Below are 27,876 nucleotides of genomic sequence, written 5' to 3'. Positions count from 1 at the left end.
GGAATTTTTTCAACAATGCGCTGCGGTTGTCGCATAAACTTCGGTTCGATTAATCAAATTTTGATTCGGTTCTTCGGTATTCGGTTTTGTTCGGTGTTTTTAAAACAGTTTTTTGGTATGAACAAAAATAAAGTGAAAATATGATAAAGTGTTATGAGTTTCATATGCGACATTAATTTTTGTTTCTCCATACATGAATGAATAAATAAGAGAGCAAAATAAGGACTCACAATGATGAGAAGGTACATAAATAGAAGCTAACAAGCTAACATGTGTTTGCTACAACAATAGTTCCAGACTTAATTGTCATTATAATGTTATATCAGTAAAACAATTTGTTATCGTAAAGGGCTAGCTGAAGTAAAAAATTTTAAATGGATCATGTGAATATTTTGAGTAAAAAATGTATAAATATTATTAATTAAGCAATATAATTAAATATTTTTAAGTTTGTTTAATAAAACTTCGGTTCTTCGGTGCACCGTAGTTTTGGGACCCTTGCACTGAATTCTGAACCGAAAAATCGAAGTTTCGAAAATAAAGAATTGACACTGAATCGAAGAACTGACACCAATGAACCGAAATAAATCGGTTTGGTTTTTCGATATTTATGTCCATCCCTAGCATAAACAGGTGGGGGAGAGTACCATGTCCCGCCATTTCAGAGGTCAAATTCGACACTGAAATAGGAGAGAATAATCTAGAGTTGAGGAGAAGCTTATGGAGAACTCTACTATCCCCTAGATATTTCAAGAAGGTTATAAAATTCTAAAAAGTGTAGCAAATTCTAGAATGTTGACCAAAACGTAAATACTTTAGGGACTTGTAAAGTTATTTTTTATTTACATTTTAGCCAATAGGTAATAATATAAATAGATGAGGCATTCATTTGCAAGGCATCAACCAAGTTGTAAGCAATCTTCCCAAGTTATACAAAAACCTTCTTCCGAGGTTTATCTAGATCTAACTTCAAAGGGCTCACCAAATTAAAGTAACGTTAGTGGGAATCTTTTAAACATTCACCAAACTATATGAACAAGCACGAAATTCGATAAAGCAAGTTGAAATAAATTGAATATACACTAAAAGAAAAATGTTTCAAACATCAAACTAGGAACAAAAATAATTAAAAATTACATAAAGTGAATATAAACAACCCAAATAGTAAAAAAAATCAATACAAATATTATGAAACATATCCAAATCAAAAACAAAAATAAAAACAAAGTAATAACCTACAATCAAAAAAAATATATAACAGAGGCGTGACACTTATCTTCTCATCCTTCTAAGATACTGACTCGACGGAATAAACCTCTCTTATAGTCACTCGAATACTCGAATTCTTACAAAATTTGTATGTGACTCGACGGAATAGACCTTTGTTATAGTCACTCGAACTCGCATAGTATTCATATATGTGATAATTCTTTATAAGACTTAGAAATGTAATCATATCTTGACATAGGATTCAACTATCTAATAATTTTGATTACTTTATAAGACTTAGAAGTTTGGTCATATCTGAAACCCAATTTGATGCTCAAATAAGATTTCGTCTTTTTATTATGCGTAGGGAGAACTATGTATTCATCTAATGATAAATTTTATATTTACTTCAATTTATGGGAACATGTAGTAGCAAAGTTGACCAACCTATGCATCGAACCTACCACCCTAAAACTCGACGAGTCAAAGAACATTGTTTAGCGATTCTGTGAACTTCATCAAGAAGCTATAACTTCTTGCACTGATGTGAGTGTTCAAACTTAACATGTTGAGATAAAGAAAAATGAAATACGGCGTTGAAAACTCAGAACGTTTATTCAATAGTTTCGGTCGAAGCAAATCTTTCATCGGTAATTTCAAAAATATAAGAAGAAGAACGTCATGGAGAACGCAAGTGCCGGTTGCATTCTTCATGTTTTGGAAAAAATGAATGTTGAAGAAATTTCTCCAAATAATCTTGAAGAAATGGATATTTGATGAAGAAACACTCAAATTGCTACTCTCACTCCTGTGATAATTCGTTTTGATTCTTTTTGAAATTGAGTCTTTTTATTACATTTTCTTTTCATATTTTGTTACGAGAATATAAAGCTAACAATAACTTCGTAAAAGTCCGCGGAACAGATTTATTTTTATATATTGAAGAAAAAATCAGGACAGATTGGACGAAACCCTAACAAAAAAGAGTAACTTTCACATATAGCAAACACAAAACTCATATTTTTATGCTATAGTAAAGTTTGCATTATTGTGCTCCATAGCAAACATAAATATGTAGAATTCGCTATACATATACAAAGAAACCAATTGTATAATTCGTTATACATATACAAAGAAACTAATTGTATAATTCGTTATACATATACAAAAGAAAGCAGTTGTATACAAATCAATTGTGTAATTTGTGTATGTATAAAACGAGAAAGAGGAAAGACAAAAGAAAATTGGGCAGGGGAATATTTGTATTATATAATAATAAGTGGAAAGGACGAAGATATATGTATTTGCAAGTTTATATACAATTTTCTCTCGCTTTATACAAACAGAAACGCAATTTATAGATTTCGTTTCTGTTTTTATAATTAATGATTTGCTAAGTTTGGCAGATTGACCAAATAGTGTATCTACGCGATAACACGGTTAGAAATCACCTATGTGAGTGTGAAGTGTAAGCCGCTTCGAAGATGATGATTGTCAAAAGTCCATCTCTCTATACACTCATGAAATCAGGAGGTGTTCATGGCTGAAACGAACACAACCGTAAGAACTATCAAGGGTAAAGGGTTAATTGTGTGACATATGGTTGTCTAGGTATACACCAAAGTTCGACGGTTCAAAGATATCGCATCTACCGATTGAGCGAGTATATCTGACTTATGTTCACTACGGAAAGTCCAAGGGGAAACCTATTTATCCAGATGCAACTAATTGTTGCTTGTAAAGTACACTTACTTGTCTGTTTCTCTGTCTTGGAGTCATTCCCCATTCATGCGGCGGATTGTTGGGTTTAAAAGGTGTGAATGGAAAATGAAGAGTTGTGACTTTTATGAAATGTTGCGACTTTTATGAAAAGTTGCGGCTATTATGAAAAGTTGTGACTTTTATGAAAGGTGAAGATCTTTCCAAAAGATTGTGACTTTTCTAAAGGTTTGTGACCTTTCCGATAAGGTACGATAAAAACCTTTTCGCACTACCCTTTGTTTTCTATAAATTGAGGGATTTCCTCTCATTTTAAAAAAAGAGATTTTTATGGACTTTTCTTCTACTACTAAATTTAATATTTCTAAGTGTACTTTACTGTCGTTGAGTGGCTTGATGACACCAACTTTTTGTTTATCAATACACTGGTGATTGAGATCATTCTATCATGAGAAGACATATTCCAAATCAAACCTCGGATACTAGAGGGGAATAATTTTCTTAAGAGGACACTGTGCATTCAGTGGGCTTGATCTTCTTTCTGTTTTTCCAAATTCTGGTATGTTACAGATTTTAGATTTGTGAATTAATTTTTGTTCTTCTGTTTTTCACTGGTTCATTAAACTTTGGTAACTTCGTGTTTCTGCAAAGTTTGTTGGAATCAGTAAGATTCTTCAAACACAGATTGACAACGATTCTTCTTTAAGAAAAATATTTTTAATATTTTTTTTAATCTGTTTCTGATCTAGTTTCTCTACTAGTTTTAATTTTTCTAGTTGTGAAAAATGTTCTTAAACTTTATCGTGTCTTATCAAGTTCTTCAAAATTTTATTTTTTAAGTATCTTAAGAATACAAAACTAAAGAACAGTGAGCACATGAACAAGGGGATCAACGTTCAAGACTACCCCCACATTTTAAAATCTTATTACTTATAAGTCACCCTCTTTGTTCTTGGTGTGGGCTTGAATATATTGGACCCCGAAAATAGCTAAACTCTTGATATTGGACTTCAACATATAAATAACAATGGATGTTCCTACGTACCACATTAATTCAATCACATAGTTAGTTGGACAAGTGAACAGGGGAATGCTTGCTGGTATATTGTCCAAAATACTAAGATGGAATCATTGACACTTTTACCCCTTCTTAGTAATGGTCTTTAATTTTTATACCTGGGGATAAATAGTTCTTTCAAGAGATATAAAAATTTATATTTTGGCATCATATGTAATATCACTTTCCAAATAAAATTGAGCAATTGTGCCTTTCAGTAAAGAGATATTAAAAAATGAAAAGAATCAGAGGGGGCCAGTTCTCCACTAATTTAAATAAGAAAAGCAGCTTTAGGAATACCTATTTTTTAAAACAGAATTAAGGACTAGAAAATCACTAACTACACATCATATGCAAAGAGTAATCATAGGAATTTACAAAGTTCAGTCCTTAAATAACGGATCTTGCCCATCATATTATATCCTATCATCATCAAAAGATATTATACTTAAATCCAGATATCTGTTTAATATGGTTATAAAAGAATATATAATAATTCTATAACATAATGTTATGAAAGTTAATGTGAAGAATGTTCATTTCTACTCTAAATTGAGATTGTAGAAACAAGAGTTAGAACAGATTTAATAAGTTTACCTTAAACTTATGTGTTTACTTGATCTATAAACTATAAATTAAAAAAAAAAAAGATGTATATACTTGTGTAAATACAAATTTTGGCATAAAGAAGTAATGAACACTTGCTAAGTAAAAACGATATAAAAAGACTAAACAATAATAACATACCCAATGAAATACCACAAAATGAGATTTAGAGACGACACACCTTATCATTATCTCATAGAGATAAAAAAATTATTTCCGATCATTGAAGAACCAAAGATAATTGAATTTGTATCTAATACGTAAGATTAATCGAAAACAAATAGAGAGTATTATATTGAGAAATGCTTTTGGGCAATTAAATAAAATTTAAAAAATAAACGCACTAATGTTTTGTTGGTAAGAGATACGATTTGCATAGATCATACTGGAGATATTTTATTTAATCGTCATGTTGATCTTTTCTTATGGGCGTTCCAAGAAGATGAGACGAAATACTTGCGGTAAAAAAACTAAACAAATTAATTATTTGTTAAAAACATTAAACGGCGATACATATATATAATAACATAAACCAAAGGACAAACTATGTTGTTCTTCTCGTACTCCTAGCAGAGTTGTCTGATTCACATGCTAATTATAGCGTAGGAATAGTTTATACGATATGATCATTTGTCTCTAGATCTTATAATATTTATATATTTTTAATATATGTTTTTTTATTTTACAATAACCTTTCGTATAAAATAATGCATTTGTATTAGTACTACGGCTTTTTTATTCCAGTTTTGAACTTTTCACATAATTTATGTGATCTTTAATGCTGAAAACAAAATAATGTAGTAATAAGCATATGAACTATAGAAAATGTAATGCGAACGTGATAACTATTACTCGTGCATGATTTAGTATCCGTATAACTACTGAGCGTAACTCATATCCAAATCAGCTACCAAACGATCCTAGGGTAAATGATTATCCACCATTTTCACATGCATGTATGTAATCCTATTTTTCCCTATTACAATTTCTAAATTAGTAAATAATTGTACGGTGCTCCATAAGATTCGCATATAATAAAACTAAATACCAATAGCCCCCACAAAATAAAATAAAATTGACCAGATATAGATTCTTTTAATCTAACAAGCCTCAGAATTTTGGTAAGAGGACAAAAGTTTGACAGCAACAGCTAGTGAAACTGCTTTCACGTCTAACGACAACAAACAAAGCTTTCAAATTTCAATCATTCACTACACAGTGGTCCAGATTTATTCTTAATTCTTTTTTCTATGGTCCAAATACATTATTGCAATTTTTATTTTTATTTTTGATATTTTAAAACTGGACTTTGACAATTCCTTGTGCCATTTTCAAATTTCTGAGTAAGTACTACTACATCAACTAACCCGAACTGGAGGGGCCTTGTTGACGGGACTACTAATATACAATTAGACTACGAACCATGTTTCTCGCTGGCTAGAATTGAAGTGGTGAAATCTTGATTACGAACATCAACTCATGTCAAGTGTTCACTAGCATGAAGCTCCATCAGTCTAGCTTGGCATGTGTTCCTTCTTTTTGGTATTCAGGAGATCTCCGTTTGAGTGCAAGAAGCCTCCAACTGTCCCTAAGATGTCCACAGTTACCTAACAGACAGGGAACAAACAGAAAAATATTGTTGAACTGCATTTTCTGAATAATTAATGAAGAGTGTGAATGCCAGACTAGTTTTATTTGGCATCCCATTATATGATACCAAATCATAACCTGTTGGCCAATGCAATCACACGGATCTAGCAATAAGTGAAGGCGCGAAAGAACATAAAGAGAGATCAAACAAAAACATAAAAGAGAGGTCTAGCAATTAGGAACCAATGTGCTTAGCTAAGGCAGAACATAAACATTAGACCGTCAAAGCGGAAGTGTTTATTCAAAGTAGTACATAAATAGATGAGTCATCAGTTGTTTGGTAATAGGTCAATTACTAGATTATATAAAGAATCCATAAGTGACCAAATTCAGGCAATCAGTTGCAGAATACAAATTGAGAAATTACTCCTTTCAGTACCAACCACTACTAAATATTTAATTAATCACACCAGCATCATAGTGATGAATGAACTGGCCATAATAAGAAAACAATATTAGTTTATATGAGAAAGGTTGGTCAACAATGTTCAAACGGCAGTATCAATAAAAGAATATAAAAAGGGAAAGAACGAATAAGGACAAACCCTTCACTAACATTAAAACAACCATCAGGGTGCTCATCTTTAACAATAATAAGGAACAGAAGACCACTATGACACAGCATAACAGAATGCAGCATATGCAAGAAGCGAACATAAGAAGTGACAAAGATATTCCCTTAGATCCAGGATCTTGCATTATATTCCCATCAAAATATAATCAATCCCCTATCGGTGAAACAGTAGAACTATCACTAATGAGAGATCATCAAAAACCACTTTTTTTTCTTTTTAAGGTAAAATGAATTTTATTACCATATCACCCAGAAGGTGCCTCAAAAAGTTGGAACATGCAAGTCAAATTGAAAGCATACTCCTATGAGTTTATTCACTTTCAGCTATGTTGCTCCGACATAATTCAGCATTCAAGCATTTCCCATCTATTGGGGAAAAGCAAAAGGAGACGTGAAATATTAAAAGAAGCAAAACTTTCGCTTCATGTCTAAGTAAAAAATCTAGGCTGCAAGGTATGAAAAAGATTGAGGAATATATTTAAGCACCATATATACCAATTTCATCACCGACCAAGGGTAATCAGAGAGCTGGTTTTCATAAATCTTAACAATCGTCTTTACCGTGACCAAAAACATTCACACAAATAAAACCTATCTGAACAAACCTCACTTAAATGTTTTCCCCTTAGTTGCGCCCTGTCCTCAGACGTACCTAAACCCGTCAAAGTTAATGACAGCCATTTAGTTGCCAGGCTAGTTTGTACTTTTGTAACGATAAAAAAAAGGTTTTTCTTTTACTTTTTTCATTGAAGTAGATCTACTAATGCAAATAACAAACTCGAAGTGAAAAATACAGATTGACCAATAAAACTAGCAGGCAAAATAAGAGAACAGTTAATGACAAGCATAAATCATTCAGTAAGGTTTGTCAGATTAAGCTTGGCAGGTAACATCCTCAAGAAAATCTATAAGAGCCTTGATCCAAGTTCCAATCATCAAGGTTCTACTCACCTTGATCAACTTGGCAATGAAAAAGCAGATTACAGTTCATGAATGATTCCCGTTTCTATCAGACCAATCCAGACACGACAACCAAACAAGAAAAGAAAAACTTGAACTCTCTTTATTTTCTCATTATATTGTGAAGACCATATGTGCTGGGGGGGAGGATCGGACAACTTTTGAGTACGGCCCAGTGCACAAAGCATCCTGCATTCACATAAAGTTTGATGAAGGGCCACAATGTAAGCAGCTTATGCCTTATCCTAATGCAAGCATCACAAAACTTACCGTGGCTCAACTCCATGAGTAGTTAATAAAAAATTATTGTGCAGATGTTATTAGCAGAATTGCTCCTTATTAACTGGCCTTACAAGATTGAGAAGCTCAATTTGTAATGCAGTGGTTCCTACAGAGAAGTTGAGAAGCTCAATCTATAACATTGCACTTCCACAAGCTGCAGACTACTACAGCCAAGCATTTGCTCATAGGAATAGCGTGCCACAATTTTTTGGTTAAGAGTTAGAATATTACTAGAAACAGAAAATAAAAGAAAATTGAGAAACGAGCCGATTTCGAGACACTGATGTGTTCATTTCTTAGATAATTTTATATAACATCCCATAACAAGAACAGAAATTACAAGATCTGACAAGCTTTGAACATGAGCTAATAACAGATGCAAAAGTGCAAAGAACACAAAGTGCTACCTATTCAAATGCACCTAACGATATAAAAAGGGAGGAGAAAAGAGCTTACCCTTTCCCCTTCTCTCTTTATTCAGTATCTGATGGCAAATATGATGAATCAACAGGGTATCCAACTTCATGTGCTAAATTCTGTAATCCTGGCTTCAATTCCCTGTTGTAAAACTCCTCATACTCCAAGCTATCTCCTCCTTTCTTCTTCACTTCAACAACTCTCAAGGATGGTGTCAACTCAAATATCTCAGCTGCAACTGTCAACGGCCCCTTTGCACCTTCCTTAGACCCCTCCATACTCACTTTACAATCCTTCTTCCTTACTGCAAAGCTCACAACTTTAGCAATTTCCTCCAACTTATTTATGATCTTGGGCACAGGAGCCCCAGATACAAACCTTGCCCCATCTCCTCCCTCCTCAAACAAACCGGACAAATCAAAGCCACGGGAAAATGAAATAATATCAAATGCATTCAAGCTAGCTGGCCTAGGTAAACTAGCTGACCTCCTTCTGATCTCTATTTCAGACTCAGACTCTGATCTATCAGACGAATAATCAATCCCACCATACTCATCATCATTTATACTACACAACTTATCATCCTCAATATAAAATTTAACATGTTTAAAACCCTTCTTGAACCACCTATTATTCATAATCTCCTGAACAGTAATCCTGGTTTCGGGATTAATATCAAGAAGGCGCTTTAGAAACCGAGTTAATTCAGGTGAAAACCACCTGGGACATCTAAATTCACCCCTATAAATCTTCTTGTACATAGCCATAATATTCTGATCATGAAATGGTAAATACCCTGCCATTAGCACAAAGAGTATCACCCCACATGACCAAATGTCAACTTTGGCTGCATCATAACCCTTTCTTCCTAACACCTCCGGCGCCACATAAGCCGGGGTACCACAGAAAGTATGGAAGAGCCCATCCTGCTTTATCTGCTCTGAAATGGCACTAAGGCCAAAATCAGAAACTTTGACATTCCCATCTTCATCTAACAGTATATTTTCTGGCTTTAGGTCCCTATGGTAAACACCCCGAGCATGACAAAAAGCGACAGCAGAGATTAACTGCTGGAAATATTTCCGAGCAACTTCTTCCTTAAGCCTGCCTTTGGCAACCTTATTGAAGAGCTCACCGCCTTTGACATACTCCATGACAAAGAAGATTTTGGCTTTGGTAGCCATAACTTCGTATAATTCAACTATATTTGGATGCCTAACTCTCTTGAGAATTGAGATCTCACGTTTTATGTGATCAATAAGACCCACTTTCAAGATCTTCTCTTTATCAATCACCTTAATCGCTACGCTCTCATTCGTCTTCACATTTCTAGCATGGTACACCTTAGCAAAAGTACCATGTCCTAGTAATTTCCCAATTTCATACCTGCCCAACAGAAGCCCCTGATTTTCCTTCTTGCTCAAACTCCTCGTCGGCGCTAGGTTGCTGCTGGTACTGGTGCTGGTGTCGCCGGCGGTAGCGATGCCGGCCATGGATTCAGCAAACTTTTAACCGTATAGTTGAATTATTTCCTAAAAGAACCAAACTTTATCAAATGGGTGTTTCCAAATTGTGATCAAAAAGCCAAAATACCAGATGAGTAATTCAAAATTTTGCAAAAAAGAAAAGGGGTAAAATATCGAAAGGGTCGTTTGAAGATTTGCGAAAAAAGGGGGAAAGGGAAGGCCAAAAAAGATCAATAAGATTAGTTGAAAGTCATCCTAAATAATGGTTATTTTGAGGAGAAATTGCCATTGAAATGGTGGGCTGTCGTGTAGTTGGAGATGTTGATGTGTTATTGAGCTATTTTTAGGTTTGAAGGAAAATGATTGTGTACAGAGCTGTATCCTATACGTATACTCTTCTATATCTATATATATATTATATATATCTATCTATATATATATACATTTGAGTGGTGTAGGGTTAACGGAGGGTGCGGGTGATGCGTATAAACAGGATTACTCTTTTTATATAACTTTATGGGAGAATCCACAGCTGGAAAAATAGCCAAGTTAATTGTTAAAATTTAAAAAGGGTTTTATACCCGAAATATTCTTTAATCGCCATTATTAGTTTTATTTTTAAAATTATTATTTTAATTTTATAATATAAATAAAACGCATTTTAAATTTCTATTAAGTTTAGCAGTGTTATAATACTTATCTCCATTTTTTTTTGTCAAGAATTTGAAAATATTTGTTATACCATATAACAGATTGAAATGTATGTAAATTTAGTTCATTAAATAAAAAAATATTTTTATATTATCAATAATTAGAAAATGGAACTAATTTGTCAAAGTTTAGGATGTTTCAATATTATTTCCTCCATTTCAAAAAGAATGTCCCTATTTTCTTTTTATTTTGTTTTAAAAAGAATATGATTTTCTTTTTTATTATAATTTAACTTTAACTTTTCACGTAATATGTTTAACATCATAAGATTAAAGTGCGCTTTGATATATTTGATATAACTTTAATTTAGAAATATAAAAATAAAATATCTTCTTTCTTTACTTAAATTCTTTTCAAATCAAAATAAATTATTCTTAAACGAATGAAGTATTATTTTTCATATGTGAATAAATAAAAAAGTTTTATATATTAGTGTGTTTCTCTTTTCTTTTCTTTTTTAAACAAAAATAAATAAGAAAAAAATGATGTTAGAGTCACGTGATATACATGTGATTGTTCTTTACGTGGATGAATTTCATTGGTTTTGAAGATGTATGGTGTGTGTTCTTCTTTGAAGGAAATTTCTGGATGGAATATCCTTTTATTTGGGTCAAAAAAAATTTCATATTTTATTTTGGAAAAATTAGGTAACACAACAAACTATATAACACCTAATATTTACCTGAATAACGGTAATATATATTTTTAAAAATTACAATAGTTAGGATTTTATCATATAGATATACTTATTAAATGCGGGGATTTTGTTATATGTGCGAATATAATATATTTATTACATATGTAAATATAATATATTTATAATATGCTCGAATAAGAAGCTTGTAATCGTCATGTTACACACATAATAAACTCTACTTAAATATACTAATCCATAAAATATACAAAATGCATTTTACTGTTAATATGCTTGTGAATATAAATAATTCTACATCTCATAAATATAAGAAATATAGTTATGTTTCATATAAACAGTCCTACATCTCTTCTCTTCTGATGTGTGTTTTCAGGGGGATCCCTTTTAGTATTTACTACGGTTTAAAATATGTTTGTTTTGATATCGAACTCTAATTTGAATATTTTTTTAAAAAAATTGTTTAAAAAAAAATAATTAAAGCCTCAACAATAAGGTGAATCTTCAAGTGATCAACTCCTTTTTAACTTTAAATACTAATCATTTTAAACAATTCCAATAAAATTCTATCAGATCATCTATTAAATTGTTTAAAACTTTATATACTTGGATTTTATTTTACTCTAACAAAATACCTACTTTACACTAAAAAAAATATATATACCTTTTATGATTAACGTGATTTTGTGGATTGTGTATATCCATTTTCTCAAGTCTAAGTGAAACATGCTATTGTTGAAATTGAGTGAGAAAATTAAATAGACTAGCGTTTGTCTACGGAGAGTTTATATTTGTCACATTTACATTACAAATACAATGTTGCATTATTATTTTTATTCGATATTCGTATTAAAATTCGATCAAATAGAAATTTGTATATTATATGATTCATTTTAACTGTGATACGTCTAATTCAAAAAATTTCAATCATCTCGTAACAGTCTGAATTGATATTACACACATTATCTACAATTGCTTTGTTTTCATTTTAGGAGATTTCAACTTTCATTTACTAAAATTATCGATATATCTCTTATAGTGATACACTCAAAATTAAATATGTACCAACCTAAGCCAAATATGAGCGTAGACTAAAAATATCATTTTAGACTACAATGTCGTAATAACTTATCTTGAATTGGTGTCACATCTATTTATTACCTGAATTTTTGACATCTTATCTCTACTTCTTTTTTTTTTTTTAGGTAAGATATGTTTGCTAACTTTCTGGTCCTCATTCTATTTTTATTTTTGTTTTGTATGAAAACATAAATATCTCAAGGAAAAGCAAAATGTTATTATCAAGATGTAGACTTTACTTTTTCTCTAAACTTAATAATTGTAGTGTAGAAATCATCTGAAAAAAATAACTAAAAGCATATATATACTTAATGTTAATCAATCAAACATGGCTTCTTTTCTCCTACTAATAACAAGACTATGACAAGTTTCTTTGCGTAATAAGTAAAAGCACTTCTATGTACACTTGCAATAAAGATGTGGACATATCTGTTTTTTTTTTAATTAAAAAAATTAGGAGTAATAATGAAGGTTAGTGAATAATTAGATTTTCTTCTCTTTTCCGTCATTTATTTTAGATTTATTTACAAAAATGATCGTAAAAGAAAATCATTATTCTTTTCTTTAATAGGACCTTTAATAATGATAGCACATTTGAGCTTCAACGGCTGGAGTAAGGACTCAATTGGTCCCAAATGCTTGGGGAAGAATTAGAAAATGGTGTTTGGGCGTACTCTCTCTGTCCAGAATTATTTGTCATGTTGTATTTTTCGAAAGTCAATTTGATGAATTTTCAAATTTAAATTAAATCACATTAAATCAATGTTTTAAAAAAAATTAGATATTCTAAAACTATATGAAAAGTACTATAAATTGTAATTTTTTACATATTAATGATAAAAAAATTACATCTTAAAATATTAGTCAAAACTCTTATAATTAAACACTAAAAATAAAAATCATGACAAATAATTTCGAACGGAGAGAATATAATTTGTTATTTTTTAATAAATATATTTATGAAATATCTCAAGTTTTTAAATGCTAGAAAAAAACTAAAATTCCGGTCAAATTTTGATATCCGGAAACTTTTAAGATGTAAAAGTTACCAAATCATCGATCAATTATTAATTCCAATTTATATTTATCGGACAAATTAATAACAAATAACTATTCTTCTTTGCTATCTATATGGCAAAAAAAAAAAAACAATTAGTTTTAATGGGTTATTATTCATCCAAAATCAATGACAAATTTGAGTATGCGATTAATGTACTGTTTTTGCTCATATTGTTGTTGATTGTCATCAATTTTATACTTAGATTATTTTTAATGGAACATGTTCGTTATAAAAATGACAGTACAAACTTATAGATATTTTTAATAATTTTTAGAACTTATGAATATAAATATTTTTTTAAAAAAAAATAGTCAAATATTTCATTCAAAATTTATGTCAAACGCAGTGAAACTCACCCAGAAATGAGTTGCCAATAATATTTAAAAATTTGGGCCAAACGATAGCTATGTTTGAGAAGATTAAGATTTGACGCAAAAAATAAAAGTCATTAAACTGAAACTCATTTCATTTCATCAATTTATTTTTTTTAGCAATAACTTAGACACAAGATTTAAGTAGTTGAACTTTTTTTGAATCTTGTGACACATATATATATATGTATAAATTCAATCATATAATTTTAAGCATATCATTAAAAAATTAAAATACAATATCACTTTTTCCTAATTCGGAAAAACGAAACTTCTAATTTTCTTTATAATCCTTTAGATTTCACTTTCACCGTGGTGGACTTTTATCACTGATCATGGACTTCAATTTCTTAATGAAATTAAAATATTAAGGAAACCAAAGTCATCAACGTATATATATTGCACACTTCTTATAATTTATGGATAGATAAATTTAATTAAAGTAGAAAAGTCAACTTATGGTCGGTTTGGGATTTATAGATACGTACGCTTTGGAAACACTTTATTATTGCAACACTTTCAACGAATACAAAGGGTACGGTGTTAGGGAAGGAACGTTTTTCATTTTTATGAGAAATACATTGTCTCACGATAATTATATATAATTTATATAAATTATTATCAATATTGAAATGTTGAGGATAGAGTTACTGTAGTAAAAATAACTTTTAGCGAAAATATATTAACGTTTTTCATTCTTACGATGACTTGATTAAATAAAATAACAAGAATAAATATAAGTTAATATGCCAGTAGAAACAAATTAATTAATTTCTACGTCTTGCGTAATCTCATTTATCAATTGTCGGTTTAATTTTTTAGGTCACCTACGTGCAAAGGTGTCGCATCCATTCGTTTATGCTTGTGTATGAACTTCAATTGCTGTGTATTAAATTGATTTCTTATGATAACTGATAACAAAGTTTTCATAGAAACGATCTTTTATAACCACTTAATTACAATTAAATAGAAGGAAAAAACATTTTAATTTTTTTTATGTATAAAATAATGTATATGAAATCCTCTTATAAAAAAATAGTACGTAAAGGGTTACAAAATCAAATGTCTAATTTAGTGAAAATGATCTTATAAACACTTTGTACGACAAATGATCATGTTTACATAAAGCCATTGTATAAATTATAAGAAACAGCTAATTGTGTTTGTCATGTAAAATGAACGCGTAAAAGTAGCCAAAAGATGTTGCGCTGTTGCTTCCAAAGACATTTTTTTCTTAAAAGGAATTTGTGCCTAGAGAAGGTGTTTTTTATATACATTTTAAAACTTTGAATATTTTGAATCTATATTGCCTAAAATTTATTAGACGGAGAAGGACACTAAACATATTTAAACTAAACGATACTACAATAAAAACAACTTTTAGCGGCATTAAATTTTGACATTATTAAAGAGTGCTAATGTTTTTATCGGCATTAGTTAAGTGTCATTAGAACCAATGTTGCTAAAGATTTTAGGGACCATATATAAAGAGTGACAATTGCGCTAAAAAAAATATTTAGTGACAATCAAAAATTAAATGTCGCTATTTGTCATTTTTGTTATAGTGCGAGTTCCTAGATGTCATGTCTCACAACGTAGTAGACTAGTTGTAGACATATATAGTCCAGGTGTTCAATTGGGTACCCTTCGTTAAAAAATTATATTAGTATATAGGAAATTGTACAAAAAATACAAGTTTAAAAAAATTTTGTTCACACATACATACATACATACGTATATATATATATATATATATAATCTTAACGAAATTTCTGACTTCGTCACTATGGTATCTTCTAATCTCTTTTTTTTCTCTCCTGATCTAATAGTAAAATTACTAAAACTACTTTGAAGTTTGAAGTAAATCATGACTAAAAAACTGTGTTATTATGATTTTCTTTTAACAACCTAGGTTATTTTTCATGTACTAGCAGGATTTGATTTCCTCCTAGACTTGGTCAGAACTTAGAGTTCTTTATTTTTTTTTGGTCAACAATTATTATCTTTAATTGGAATATTTCTTTTATCCTGCTTTAGAGTCATACTTCAAGTCTTATTTTGCACTATTTTATGGTTATATTTTTAATCAATAAAATAATGTGTGGTTACTAATAAGTAAACTTATGAGTAACCAAACATTATCAATTAAAAAAGTATATTCATAAAATAGTGCAAATAAAATAGTAACCAAACATTATCAATTAAAAAAGTATATTCATAAAATAGTGCAAATAAAATTGAGAATCTTTTTGATGGATTTGAGTATATTTAATGTGTATATATATATATACGTGCTAATTATAAATGTTTGTCAATATATATGATTATATTAATACCACCGTCCACATTCCGGCCTTAATCCCCGGCACCACCCCTACCGTTGCTTACGAACAAGTTTTACTATCCCTTATTATACATAAAGAAACTATATATTAAAGAAGAAAAATTTGAGGACTTAATTATCTAGAGAATTAAATAAAGGCCGTTGAGTAATTAATACATATATAATGTGTAATTTATTAAAGTGTCCCTATTTAAAAAATAAGAAACTATTAAAAAGATAAAGTGTAAGTATATAATTTGAAAAACATATTAATTTTCATCTTAAATTCCTAATGAGACACTTATTTTGCAAAGCACAAACTTGGCTAAAGATTGATCTTTTCTTCTCATTTTACCGTACACCATTATGATCTGCTTACTTCTCAAATTAAAGTTATTTATGTTTTGGGCCATTTACTTTATTGATTGTGAGTTATGGGTGATCTAATAATAGAATCTAAGCCTACACATACTTAAGACATGGAGACGTCAGATTTAGACGGGGCAAAATGGATTAAGTTACGTAATAAATAATTCATTCAAAAGTTTAATTTATTTTAACTGAGTGTTATAATATAATCCACCAATTTTTATTAATACTTTTGTTTGGATATTGTTACGTATTGTTTCATAATATATCACATCATATTGTATTGTATTGTGTTGTACCATATTGTTTTAATAAATACAATGTTTGAATGGATTTTGTATCATTCTCTGTCGTTAGATAATATCACGCATCCATAATTTAAATGATAAACTTACACAAAAAGTAAAATACATAATAGGTAATGAAAATATAGGGTAAAAGATTAAAAAATAACTATGACTAAATAAATAATGAATAAAAATAAAATGAGAAGAGAATATTACGGTAACGATGCGATCATACACCAAATTGTTCAATGAGTTTTTTCTTCATTGTCTCGCGATGGATTTATACTATACGATACAAAAGAACTTAAGTAACAATCAAAACAAACATTGTATTTAAACTAACAGTACAATACAATACAACAGGTAATAACCATCTAAATAAGGTGTTAGTTGTTATTGCTTTGATTGTTCTTTTATATAATAAATTTTAGTACTTTAGTAAAATTATTTTTCCCTTTATAATAGCTACACATAACATATTAAATAAAAAAAGATGTCTTTTTGAAATATTTGGCCAGATTTTTCGTAGGTCAATTTGGATTGCATATCAGCCAATTTTAACGGGCGAAAATGGGCTAATACTCAAACTCAAGTCCATGGCCCAAATAGTTTGGATGATTGACAGTTAAAGCCCAATATAATTCATTACTGGGCCATGACCCAATTATAGTTTTGGATGATTGACAGAAAAGCCCAATAAATTCTTTACTGGGCCATGGCCAATAATATTTGGATGATTATCACAAAAGCCCAATATAATTCATTACTGGGCTATTATTGAAGATAGCGCAAATACATGTTAGAACTTAAGAAGGTCACCCATTAAACTTAAATTAAAGTCATGAGTAATAAAGATGATATCTTTTTGCTTAAATAAAGCGTAAATTATAAAAATCCCATAGTTTACTATGAAATTACAATCGATTCCTAATAAGTTCCTAATTACATTAATTCCTTAAAAATAAAAAAAAACGGGTACAGTAATTAAAGTTCGGATACATTAATATGTAGCTCGAATATATTAAATATTTGTCTCGAATACATTAGTATATAACTCGGATAAATTAAAAGCTAGCTCGGATATATAATATGTAGCTCAGATACATTAAATACTGGCTCATATACATTAATATGTAGCTCTGATATATTAGAGGAATAAGAAATTTTAGAGATTTTTAAAAGTAATAGGGGATAATGGAAATAAGTGAAACAAAATGTGTGCGTTTCTGTAATTTGACATAAATAAAAACTTGAAGTTTCATCTTAATTTATGTGATTAGTTTGAGTGGATAAATAATTTAAGAATATTAAAAGACTTTGCAATATTTCAAAACTATCTTTAAAAAATATTTACCTTTATAGACTTTCTGTCAAATTACTAAAACCCAACATGATTAAAATGTTAAATCATGTCATCAAATATTAATCAAATAAATAAATATATTTTTCTTTTTAGGACTCGCTAGTAGTTTGAGACAAATGATCAAGATATATATATACCTTCAAGCTTCAAAGACAATATCCCACATCAAAAATTTATTGACAAAATGTATCAGATAAATGATAAAATAAAATTAAATAATATGTAAGAGTAAAATAATAAAAAAAAAACACGATCACACCGAATTAATCCTTATATATATCAAACACTTTATGACATCTTCCTTTCCCATCCCAAATACAATATTGGCTTGTGTCTCTTTTTATTTCTTTCAAGTTTGTTTAGTTGGAATTAGCATAAGCACAAATGTTGCATACGTTGGAACATGTATACTTAGGGAATGATGACATTGACTATCAAAAAAGCTATGTGAAAGCTTGATTTGACCAAACCAAATAGCAATACACATAGGATTGAGGAGTAGATGCAACTCAAAACGGAAAACCTAAACTCCAACTTTCTTCAACAGTTCAACTGCAAATACCAAAAACCAAACCCCAATATCATTTGCAAGTCAAAAAAGAGAAACTAATAAAATAAAGTAAGTCAAACATCTAACAAAATATAGAAAATAAAGGAAATTAAATATTGATGAATCAACAAAAGTGGGATACTATTTAAGTGAATGTGGAAGATGGGTATTTTTGAAAAAATTAAAAGGTGAAAATTATATATATATTTTTTTCACATTCTATTTTTTCCAAAAAATAATGGTTGTGGTGGTACAAATTAGTCAAAAATTGAGGGAGAGGTAAAAAGGCGGGCCAAAAGTGGTACTACTTCATAGTTTTCATTATTTTAATAAAATAACTATTTCCTTCGATTCATATTAATGTTTTTATTAAATTACTCTTCATTATACATAGTACGTATTTATTTGATGTAATTTTTTGGCTACGTAGAGCTCACGTATTAAATAACTGTAAAATTAATTAGAATAAAAAATTACAACATCTTTTTTATTATTTATACAAAATTATTTATTTTAAACTAATATAAAAACCGAAAAGCCCTTGTAATATGAATCAGAGTAAGTACATTTTAGGAACTCCACTAGTCAAATAGGATCAATTTGAATTGTGTAAAACATTTGCACCTCGAGTCACTCAAAAGATAGTTGCAGACAAACTTATATGATATTATTAGTACTAATTGATAAGCATATACAAATAATAAATTAACATGTTATAAGTTAAATTACATCAATATAATGTATACAACTAAAATATATTTATTTTAATCGACAAGGAAGTGTTTATAAGATAAATCTCGCTTAAGTATAGTAGCACGCAAGTCACAAAGTAAAGTAAATCACACTAGATAAGTTTCATGCATTAAACTCAACAAAAAAAAAATATAAAAAAAAAATTTGAACCTAAGATACAACCATACCAACAAAATTCATATTGTCAATTAAACAAAAAAAAAGGCATTATTCTCTAGTTTTTGTATTAAATAACTACATATTGAATCATCTCTTGCTTATACAAAAATAAAATGAAAAAAATTGTAAACAATTAAAGAAAAAACAAAGTTTTACTAATAAATTGACCATTGAAAGCAGCCAGGTTAAAGGGGTCATATTTGCACAAACTGTGATAATTAGAAGCAATAAACAATGCTCCTGAATTTATTAAAAGTAGCATATAATTTAATATAGAGACTCCAAATGGGGAATCCACTTTCAGGTAGATAGTTGGTATAACATATATTTTTAGAATTTTAATTCAAAATTCTTAGTTGTCATTCCATTTGGAAATTTATGTTTGGCTTCACACGAGGTTAGGTGAAATCATATTGGCTATACATTATCATTCTCTCAGAAATAGTAATAATAATAATATAACAGAACATTCTTATCTAGTTTATACATAATTACATTTTATAGAAATCATAATCAATATTTATTCGTTGTAATTGAAACTTGGTGGATAATGATAATTTTTTAATCTATTTTTACAATAAATAAGCTAAAATTACTAAATTCAATTAACCGTGTGTCTACGTCTTATCTCGTACCTTCGCCAAGTAAAATCATGGTTTGGAGCATGTTCCATTGATTGGAGTCGTAAGAGAAAATTTGGAGGGGCAAACAAGGAAACGCAATAAGATATTGTTTTATTAATATGATCAAATTATGAAAATGATTAATACTGGAAATGTGATAAAATAATAGTATTATTTAACTTTTTAAACTTTTTCCCGGGGTAGAACGATGCTTCTCCTTATTGTACGCATTAAAACTTGTTGTTATGTACGCACGGGCGGACCCGCATGCGTGCTCGGATATCAACTAACTTTCGAAAAAATTATACGTATATATGCATTTTTATTTTAAAAAAATGATAAAAATTAGGATATAACTAACCTTGAAAATTAGGATATAGCTAATCCTGCACCCATAAAAAAAATATAAAAGTTCCTTGTGCAATTGATAAAAGTAAATTTTTTTACATATTTCTACATTCGCCTCTGCATGTACGTCCCAAATTGATTTTCGTCCATCATATATTTCTGGGGGACATTGAATTCAACATTTTTGGAGTTTTATATATGTATATATAATATGAACGTAAACATGGAGTTTGTAATTTACTACTCCTATTACTTGTCTACTCAAATTATATGACTTTGATAGAGTCAAGGTCTTTTCTCAAAAAATTGTGGCATGATTATTGTCATTTTATGCTTGACTTTTATAACGTGTTAATATTTTTGTCCATATATTTGACATCCTATTCGAAGAAACAATCACGATGCAAACTCCTTTGTTAAAAAAGAGTGTGCAGAATATTTTATAAAAAAAATTGAATAGATTCAAGTACTCATGTCTCTTATGATTTAATTTGGTTATTATTAGCTTCACATGATTAACACTAAATAATTATCTTTGTTAAAGTAACACAAGCTGAGAATGGATTTGAAGTTATTATATTTACATTTTTCAGTACAGATTTAGAGCAATTAATCATTTACTATATCAATAATCTTATTCTGAGTAACTTTAGCCTAGTTGCCAACAGGAAGAGAAAAAGAACAGCCAACAAAATGACAAATAATTGGGATAGTGATGACTGATGTATTAAAAAATATATTTTTCTGCCTAATAAGTTTATTAATGAGTCACTAGAGAATGAATTGACAAGGATTAGAAACAGGTCAAATTAGGTCTCTCAGGCACCGTTTGGTACCAAATACGCGTTTTAATATTGGAGTAGTAGTTATAATAATCACTGTAATTTCGTAAGCGATATTTTTAAAAAAAATAAGTATATACATAAAATAGCAAATATTATTTTTATATTGTAGAATGATTAATTTTAATAAATTCTTAATTCAGAATAAAATAACTAACATATAAAATAAAATTTGTATGCACCAGTATTTGTATGATAAAATAAAAGGAAAAATTGCATATAATAGCAAATTTTTAATTCAAATTAAATGCTATGAATATAGTTTAAATTAATTGTACTCCATAGAAAACTGTTGCTATTTCACCCTCTCTCCAGGTGAATCTCGCTCGACACTCTCGTTCTCGCCCTCACCTCTTTCGCTTTTTATACAGATGTATAAAATGTGTTTTCGTTTGTATAAACAAGAAGAAATTGTATATATACATATATTTTCGTTCTCCTCTCACAGTTATCGCTCGCCACTCTCCCTGATCTCGTTCACTCACTCGCCTCTCTCAAAAACATAAATGTATAAAATGTTTTTGTATTTGTATAAAATGAGAGAAAATTGTATACATACATATATTTTGGTTCCGCTCTCTCTCCTTTCCCAGATTTTGCTTGCCACTCTCCAAGATTTCGCACGCTCACTCGCCTCTCTCACTTTATACAAACACAAATGTATACGTTGTGTTTGTGTTTGTATAAAGCGAGAGAAAATTATATATACAATTACAAATACACATCTTTTCGTCTTATACACTTATGATTATACAAATACGATCTTCCCCTGCCTAGTTTTCTTTTATCTTTCTCTCTTTCTTTATACAAACACAAATTATACTATTGATTTTTTATGTATATCAAAGCGGATTATACAACTGCTTTCTTTGGTATATGTATAATGAAATTATACAACTGTTTTTTCTTTTGTATATGTATAGCGAAATATACATATTTATGTTTGCGATGGAGCGCAATTATGCAAACTATAGCTATAAGTCTATAACATACAAATATGATTTTTATGTTTGATATATGTAAAAGTTACTCATAAAACAATATATTTATAAAAAAGACTTACTTTACATTTATTGATTTGATATGAACTCTCTGATATAATCCCAAATAGTTTCAATATGAAATTACAAATTTATCTTTAATAAGTTTTTAATTACACTAATTCCTTAAGAATGAAAAAATCGGATACAATAATTAAAGCTCGAATACATTAATATACAACTTGCATACATTAAATACTATCTCGAATACATTAATACACATATTAAATACATTAAAAACTAACTTAAAATTCAAATATATGATATGTAGTTTGAATAATGTTTATCATTACATACGTGATTATTTCACATGATTTACTTCTTTGTTTCTACTTGCAATCAGTGTGATTATTTTATTTATTTATTTATTCAGAAAAAGAATGTTGCGATTTTTTATAGGTGAAGAGTGAAGACTGGAGAATAATCTCTGACCTGAGGTTTATTTCCGGTGGGATAATTAAGGTAAATTTTTACCAATAAAGATATTTCAAAATAACCCAATCACATGGAGTATTTTAGTTATCTAATTGGTTTGGTCATACGAATTTTTACACTCGTTAATGAGGATTTGGCTTCAACTTATGATATTTTCATCATTTCATCTTTGATTTTATCTTATATTATCTAGTTCTCATTCGTTTTTTTAAGATTTAATTTTAATAATTTAATTGATTGACTATCTAAATTCTATAAGAATTTGTCTTTTTATTTTATAATCCTCTTCTCTTACGTTCAATTTTTATTTTTATCTACAAAGATTCAAAAAAATAAAAAACCTTCAAGTATTCGTTTTTCTTTCTCTCGCCCGGTGTCTAGCACTCGCATTGGAGCTCCATTAAATTTAATTCGCACACATCTAACTTAATAGGTGGTAAGCCCAATAAAATTTTCTTCATACTCAAAATTCAAGTTTAAATTTTTTTAATTAATTGTGAAGCAATCCCACGACTCACTCAGGTTGATTGCAAATGAATGTTTGAAAATTCTGCGCTAAAAACCCCAAAGGAAGTTTAGGTTCAACAAACCCTCTCACAGATCCACATATATTTGTCCATCTCTCTCTCTTTTTTCCAACTCTGTTATTATTTGTTCCTTTTTTTTCTCTCTCCATATATAAATAAAACCAATTCAATGGTCTTATTTACCTCCACTTGAAATTCCCTTTAATTCATCTACTCTTATCAACTCTATATGGCATTTACATCAACTACTATCAACTGAAAGAAACAATCTCAATTCCCACAAAACAAAAAATGAAAATCCTCTTCACACTCTTTATCTTCCTTTCTCTTTTCACATTCTCAAAATCAGAATCCCCTTGCAAAAACAACACAGATTTTGATTTATCTCTTGTTTTCAAGGCTTTCAGTTCTGTTTATGGCTTCAACATCTCTTGGTTCAGCTCAAACTGTTCCTCTCCAATAACTGAAATTAACTTATCTTCAAGAAACCTCACTGGCATAGTCTCATGGAAGTACTTGAAAAATTTGTCCCATCTTCATTCTATAGATCTATCAAATAATTCCTTAAAGGGTTCTGTTCATCCTCTGTTTTGGTCCATTTCATCTTTGGTTCAAGTCAATTTGTCAAAGAATAAGCTTGGTGGAGCTGTTGCTGTAGCAAGATCATCATCATCTATTCAAAGACTTGATCTTTCTTTCAACAGGTTTACTAACTTGGGCTCTGTTTTTTATGGTTTTCCTAATCTCACTTCTCTTGACCTTTCACATAATGATATCAAGTTTTTGCCTTTTTGGTTTACCAACCTAACTAAGCTTGAAAATTTGAGCATTTCTAGCTGTAACATTTATGGTAATCCAAAACCCCTTTCACATATCAAGTCACTGAAGCATTTAGATGTTTCTGTCAACCATATGGATGGTAAATTTCCTAATGATTTTCCTCCTCTGTCTAGTCTCAATTTCTTGAATATTTCATTTAATAACTTCACTGGGGAAATACCTAAAGACCAGTTTGCTAAATTTGGGAATTCTTCTTTCTTTCATGCTGGGCACTTGCAAATCAAGAATCTCTTACCAAATCCCAAGAATTCCTCACAGTTACACATTAAAAACCATAACTTTACAACCCCAACACACAAGAAAATGTTGCCTTTGAGATACAAACCTGTCAAACCAAACACACACAAGAAAAAGCCCAAATCAAGAAAGAAAGTTTTAACCATAGCTATTTCCTCTGCTTCAGCATTTCTAATCTTGGTCATGGGGTTAGTCATTTTGTGTCTATACAAAAGGAGAAAACAAATGGCTAGGAAGAACAAATGGCTAATATCAAAGCCAATACAAATACCGTTTAGAATGGACAAATCAGGGCCATTTTCATTTGAAACAGAGTCAGGTAATTCATGGGTTGCTGACATAAAAGAACCAAGTTCAGCAGGTGTAGTTATGTTTGAGAAGCCATTGATGAACCTAACATTCAAAGACCTGATAGCAGCCACATCTCACTTCGGAAAAGAGTCATTGTTAGCTGAAGGAAGGTGTGGGCCCGTTTACAGAGCCGTACTTCCAGGTGACCTCCACGTGGCAATCAAGGTCTTGGAACATGCTAGGGAACTAAGCCATGATGATGCTATTGCCTTGTTTGAACAACTCTCCAGGCTTAAGCATCCTAATCTGTTGCCTATTTCTGGTTATTGCATTGCAGGTACAAACAAATCTTCTTTCACTTGTTACCGTATTAATTTATGTGATATAATTTGAATTTTAAGATTCGGAAAAAATCTAGAGGTGAGCATATTGAATGCATTCACGTGGGAGGATGGGATTAGAAAAATAGGACAGAGAGTAGTAAATGAGACAGAAATCTTTGCAACCATAGAAACGTAGGCAGTAGTTATGATTACATACAGCAAGATGAAGCAGTAAATAGGAATGCGTGACTTATTTGGATGTTAGTACTATGACTACATCATTCAATTTATATGTGCTTTTAATGCTCTTTGTAAATTGTGTCCATTTTTTAACCTACAAAGTCAAACTTTCAAATCTTATGCCAGATTGGGATTTGAAAAACTGCAGTATGTTTGGTTCATGTATATGTTGCACAAATATTATTGATTTATGGAGATGAAAAAGATAAAGATGATATTTTTAAAAATATAATGGTTGAGAAGAATGTCATTTTCAATTGAAAATGCTTAAAGTTAGAAAATTATTTCATGACATGCACTGATTGATGAATTGTAGTATCAAAGTCCTTGTCAAATAATTTTGGAGGACTCTTCTAGCTATAAAAATTGCTCCATTTGATAAAAATAAAATCCAATTATTTTTTCTATCAGTCAATTCATATTAAAAAGATAATTTAATACTCTTCCCTTTGATGCAGGGAAAGAGAAGCTAGTCTTATACGAATTCATGTCCAATGGTGACCTCCACCGATGGCTACACGAGCTTCCAACCGCTACCACCAACGTGGAAGACTGGACGACCGACACGTGGGAGTTACAAAACGGCTCCCAAATTACATCACCCGGGAAAATGGAATGGCACACGCGCCACCGTATTGCGGTTGGCGTAGCGCGTGGACTAGCCTACCTCCACCACGCGCAGTCAAAACCCGTGGTCCATGGTCATTTGGTGCTATCTAATGTCTTACTAGCCGATGACTTTGAACCTCGGATAGCCGATTTTGGATTGAGCCGGAACCAAGCCGAGGGGTCTAGTGAGATGGATGTGTACGATTTTGGAGTCGTACTAGTGGAGCTATTAACAGGGAAAATCGGCTCGGATGAGACGATTAAATGGGCGAGGAGGCTAGTGAAGGATGGAAATGGAGCCGACGCGCTTGACTCGAGACTAAAACTCGGTGGTGACTCAGTGAGTGAGATGGTGGAGTGCCTCCGAGTTGGGTACTTGTGTACGGCGGAGGCCCCAAATAAACGGCCTAGAATGCAACAAGTTTTGGGTTTGCTAAAAGACATACAGCCCCACTACCAACTCGGAAAATCGCAAAATTTATGATCTTTAGGTAAACCACTCTCACCCCCAGCGCGTGATTTACACGACGAGGAAGATTGATTGGCAGCATTGCATTATTGTACTCCCATGTGTTTGATTTGACCATTGAAAAGTCAAAAGTACAATGCATCTATTCCACATCATCAATGGCATTCAGTCACGTGCAGGTCACGTGATGAAGTGTAGTGAGAGGAACATGTTTTGCTTGTTTGTCTCTTTTTATTCTCTTTCTTTTCTTTTTTTCGTAATTTGTATAGTATTTAATTAGAAAAAGAAAATTGAACAAAAATTATGGGTAAATCTTTTTTTATATATAAATATTTTATTTATTTATTTAGATTTTAGGGGGTGTAATTTGAAGTGGAGCAGAGAAGGCAGAGAATCCCACTAATTGCTTGTCTCTACTAAGGGACATTAGAATCATCAAGTCCTTTAGTTTTCTTTTCTTTTACCTTCTTTATTTTTTTCTCTTTAATTCAAACTTTTATTGTTTGTTTGTTCTTTTTCTTTTCTATTTATTGCTTTATTCTCTTCATTTTTTTATTTTTTTTATAGGTGCAGTCTTTAATTTTTTGGTAGAGAGGACAAAAGGGTGTGATGATAGATATAATAAAAGTGAGGTTTAGAACACTTTTATAAAGTAATTGGGTCAAATATTGAACCAATGAAGGTATCCCATGAGGATTTTTTACTATCTTATTATTTTCATTAATACATTTAAGTATTTAACCTTTGAAGCATTTGGATGCCACCAAGGCCACATGGAGTGGTGCCTTTAACCTTCAAAACAAATAAAATAATTCATGGATTTGAAATATGAATAGTCAATTTTGTAAGCAAAAATTCCACTCTATAATCTAAGTAGATCATAATTTTGACTTGTTCTTATGGCAGACATGATATTAACAAGAGAGGAATATTCTTTCTTTTTTTGTATTCACATGTATATTTCTTGACATTTGAATAGTAATATAAGAAAATTATTGATAATAAGAAAATGATTGATAAAAGAGATGATATGTGAATGTCTTCTTATTCTATTGAATTTTCATATTATACGTATAAATTTTTAAAATAACTTATCGCTTTTTGTATTTGTCTAAAGCTTCTAGTATCACACGAAATGCCACTCAAGCTTTATCATTTTGGGTCAAGGGGGAAGGATTGGATTAAAAAGGATCCATATTAGATGTTTAACGAATAATTAAAAGTAATTTTGAATTAAACTTAGCATATAATTGAGGGATAGATAAAATATTTATCCATTGGTTATTGTATGTTCCAATGAAGATTTGGGGGGTCTGTATATTTGGGGATCAAAATAATGAGGGAAAAGTATTTAAAAAGCAAAATCAACTCCATTTTCAATTGTCTCACTTTCAAAGCTTTGGCCCTTTAACCTTTTTCCCTTTTCTCACTTTT

General features: G+C 30.3%; 2 protein-coding genes across 5 annotated transcripts; one reads left to right on the top strand and one right to left on the bottom strand.

Moving 5' to 3' along the window:
- Window positions 1-5,656: 5,656 nt before the first annotated feature.
- Window positions 5,657-10,326, bottom strand: LOC107011232 (CBL-interacting serine/threonine-protein kinase 12-like). 4 transcript variants are annotated; one of them, XR_001455851.2, is made up of 4 exons: window positions 8,514-10,326; window positions 8,046-8,163; window positions 7,767-7,964; window positions 5,657-6,198 (listed from the first exon to the last, which is right to left on the bottom strand). XR_001455851.2 is itself a non-coding variant. In XM_015210645.2 (2 exons), the coding sequence occupies exon 1, from the start codon at window positions 9,965-9,967 to the stop codon at window positions 8,531-8,533; it is 1,437 nt and encodes a 478-aa protein (XP_015066131.1). In that variant the 5' UTR covers window positions 9,968-10,325; the 3' UTR covers window positions 5,657-6,198; window positions 8,514-8,530. The 4 variants fall into 4 exon arrangements, 2 of the variants coding, with proteins under 2 accessions (XP_015066131.1, XP_027770122.1); XR_001455850.2 differs by lacking the exon at window positions 8,046-8,163; XM_015210645.2 differs by lacking the exons at window positions 7,767-7,964; window positions 8,046-8,163 and having other exon boundaries at window positions 8,514-10,325.
- A 13,398-nt stretch (window positions 10,327-23,724) lies between these two features.
- On the top strand, window positions 23,725-26,955 carry LOC107011876 (calmodulin-binding receptor kinase CaMRLK). Its single transcript, XM_015211550.2, has 2 exons — window positions 23,725-25,138; window positions 25,823-26,955. Exons 1-2 carry the CDS (start codon window positions 23,725-23,727, stop codon window positions 26,455-26,457), a joined length of 2,049 nt encoding a protein of 682 aa, XP_015067036.1. The 3' UTR covers window positions 26,458-26,955.
- The last annotated feature ends 921 nt before the right edge of the window (window positions 26,956-27,876 follow it).

Source organism: Solanum pennellii, chromosome 2, assembly GCF_001406875.1.
Source record: "Solanum pennellii chromosome 2, SPENNV200".
In the NCBI taxonomy this organism is placed as follows: domain Eukaryota; kingdom Viridiplantae; phylum Streptophyta; class Magnoliopsida; order Solanales; family Solanaceae; genus Solanum; species Solanum pennellii.
Note: the sequence above shows the minus strand (reverse complement) of the source record. Positions and strands in the feature narration are given on the sequence as shown.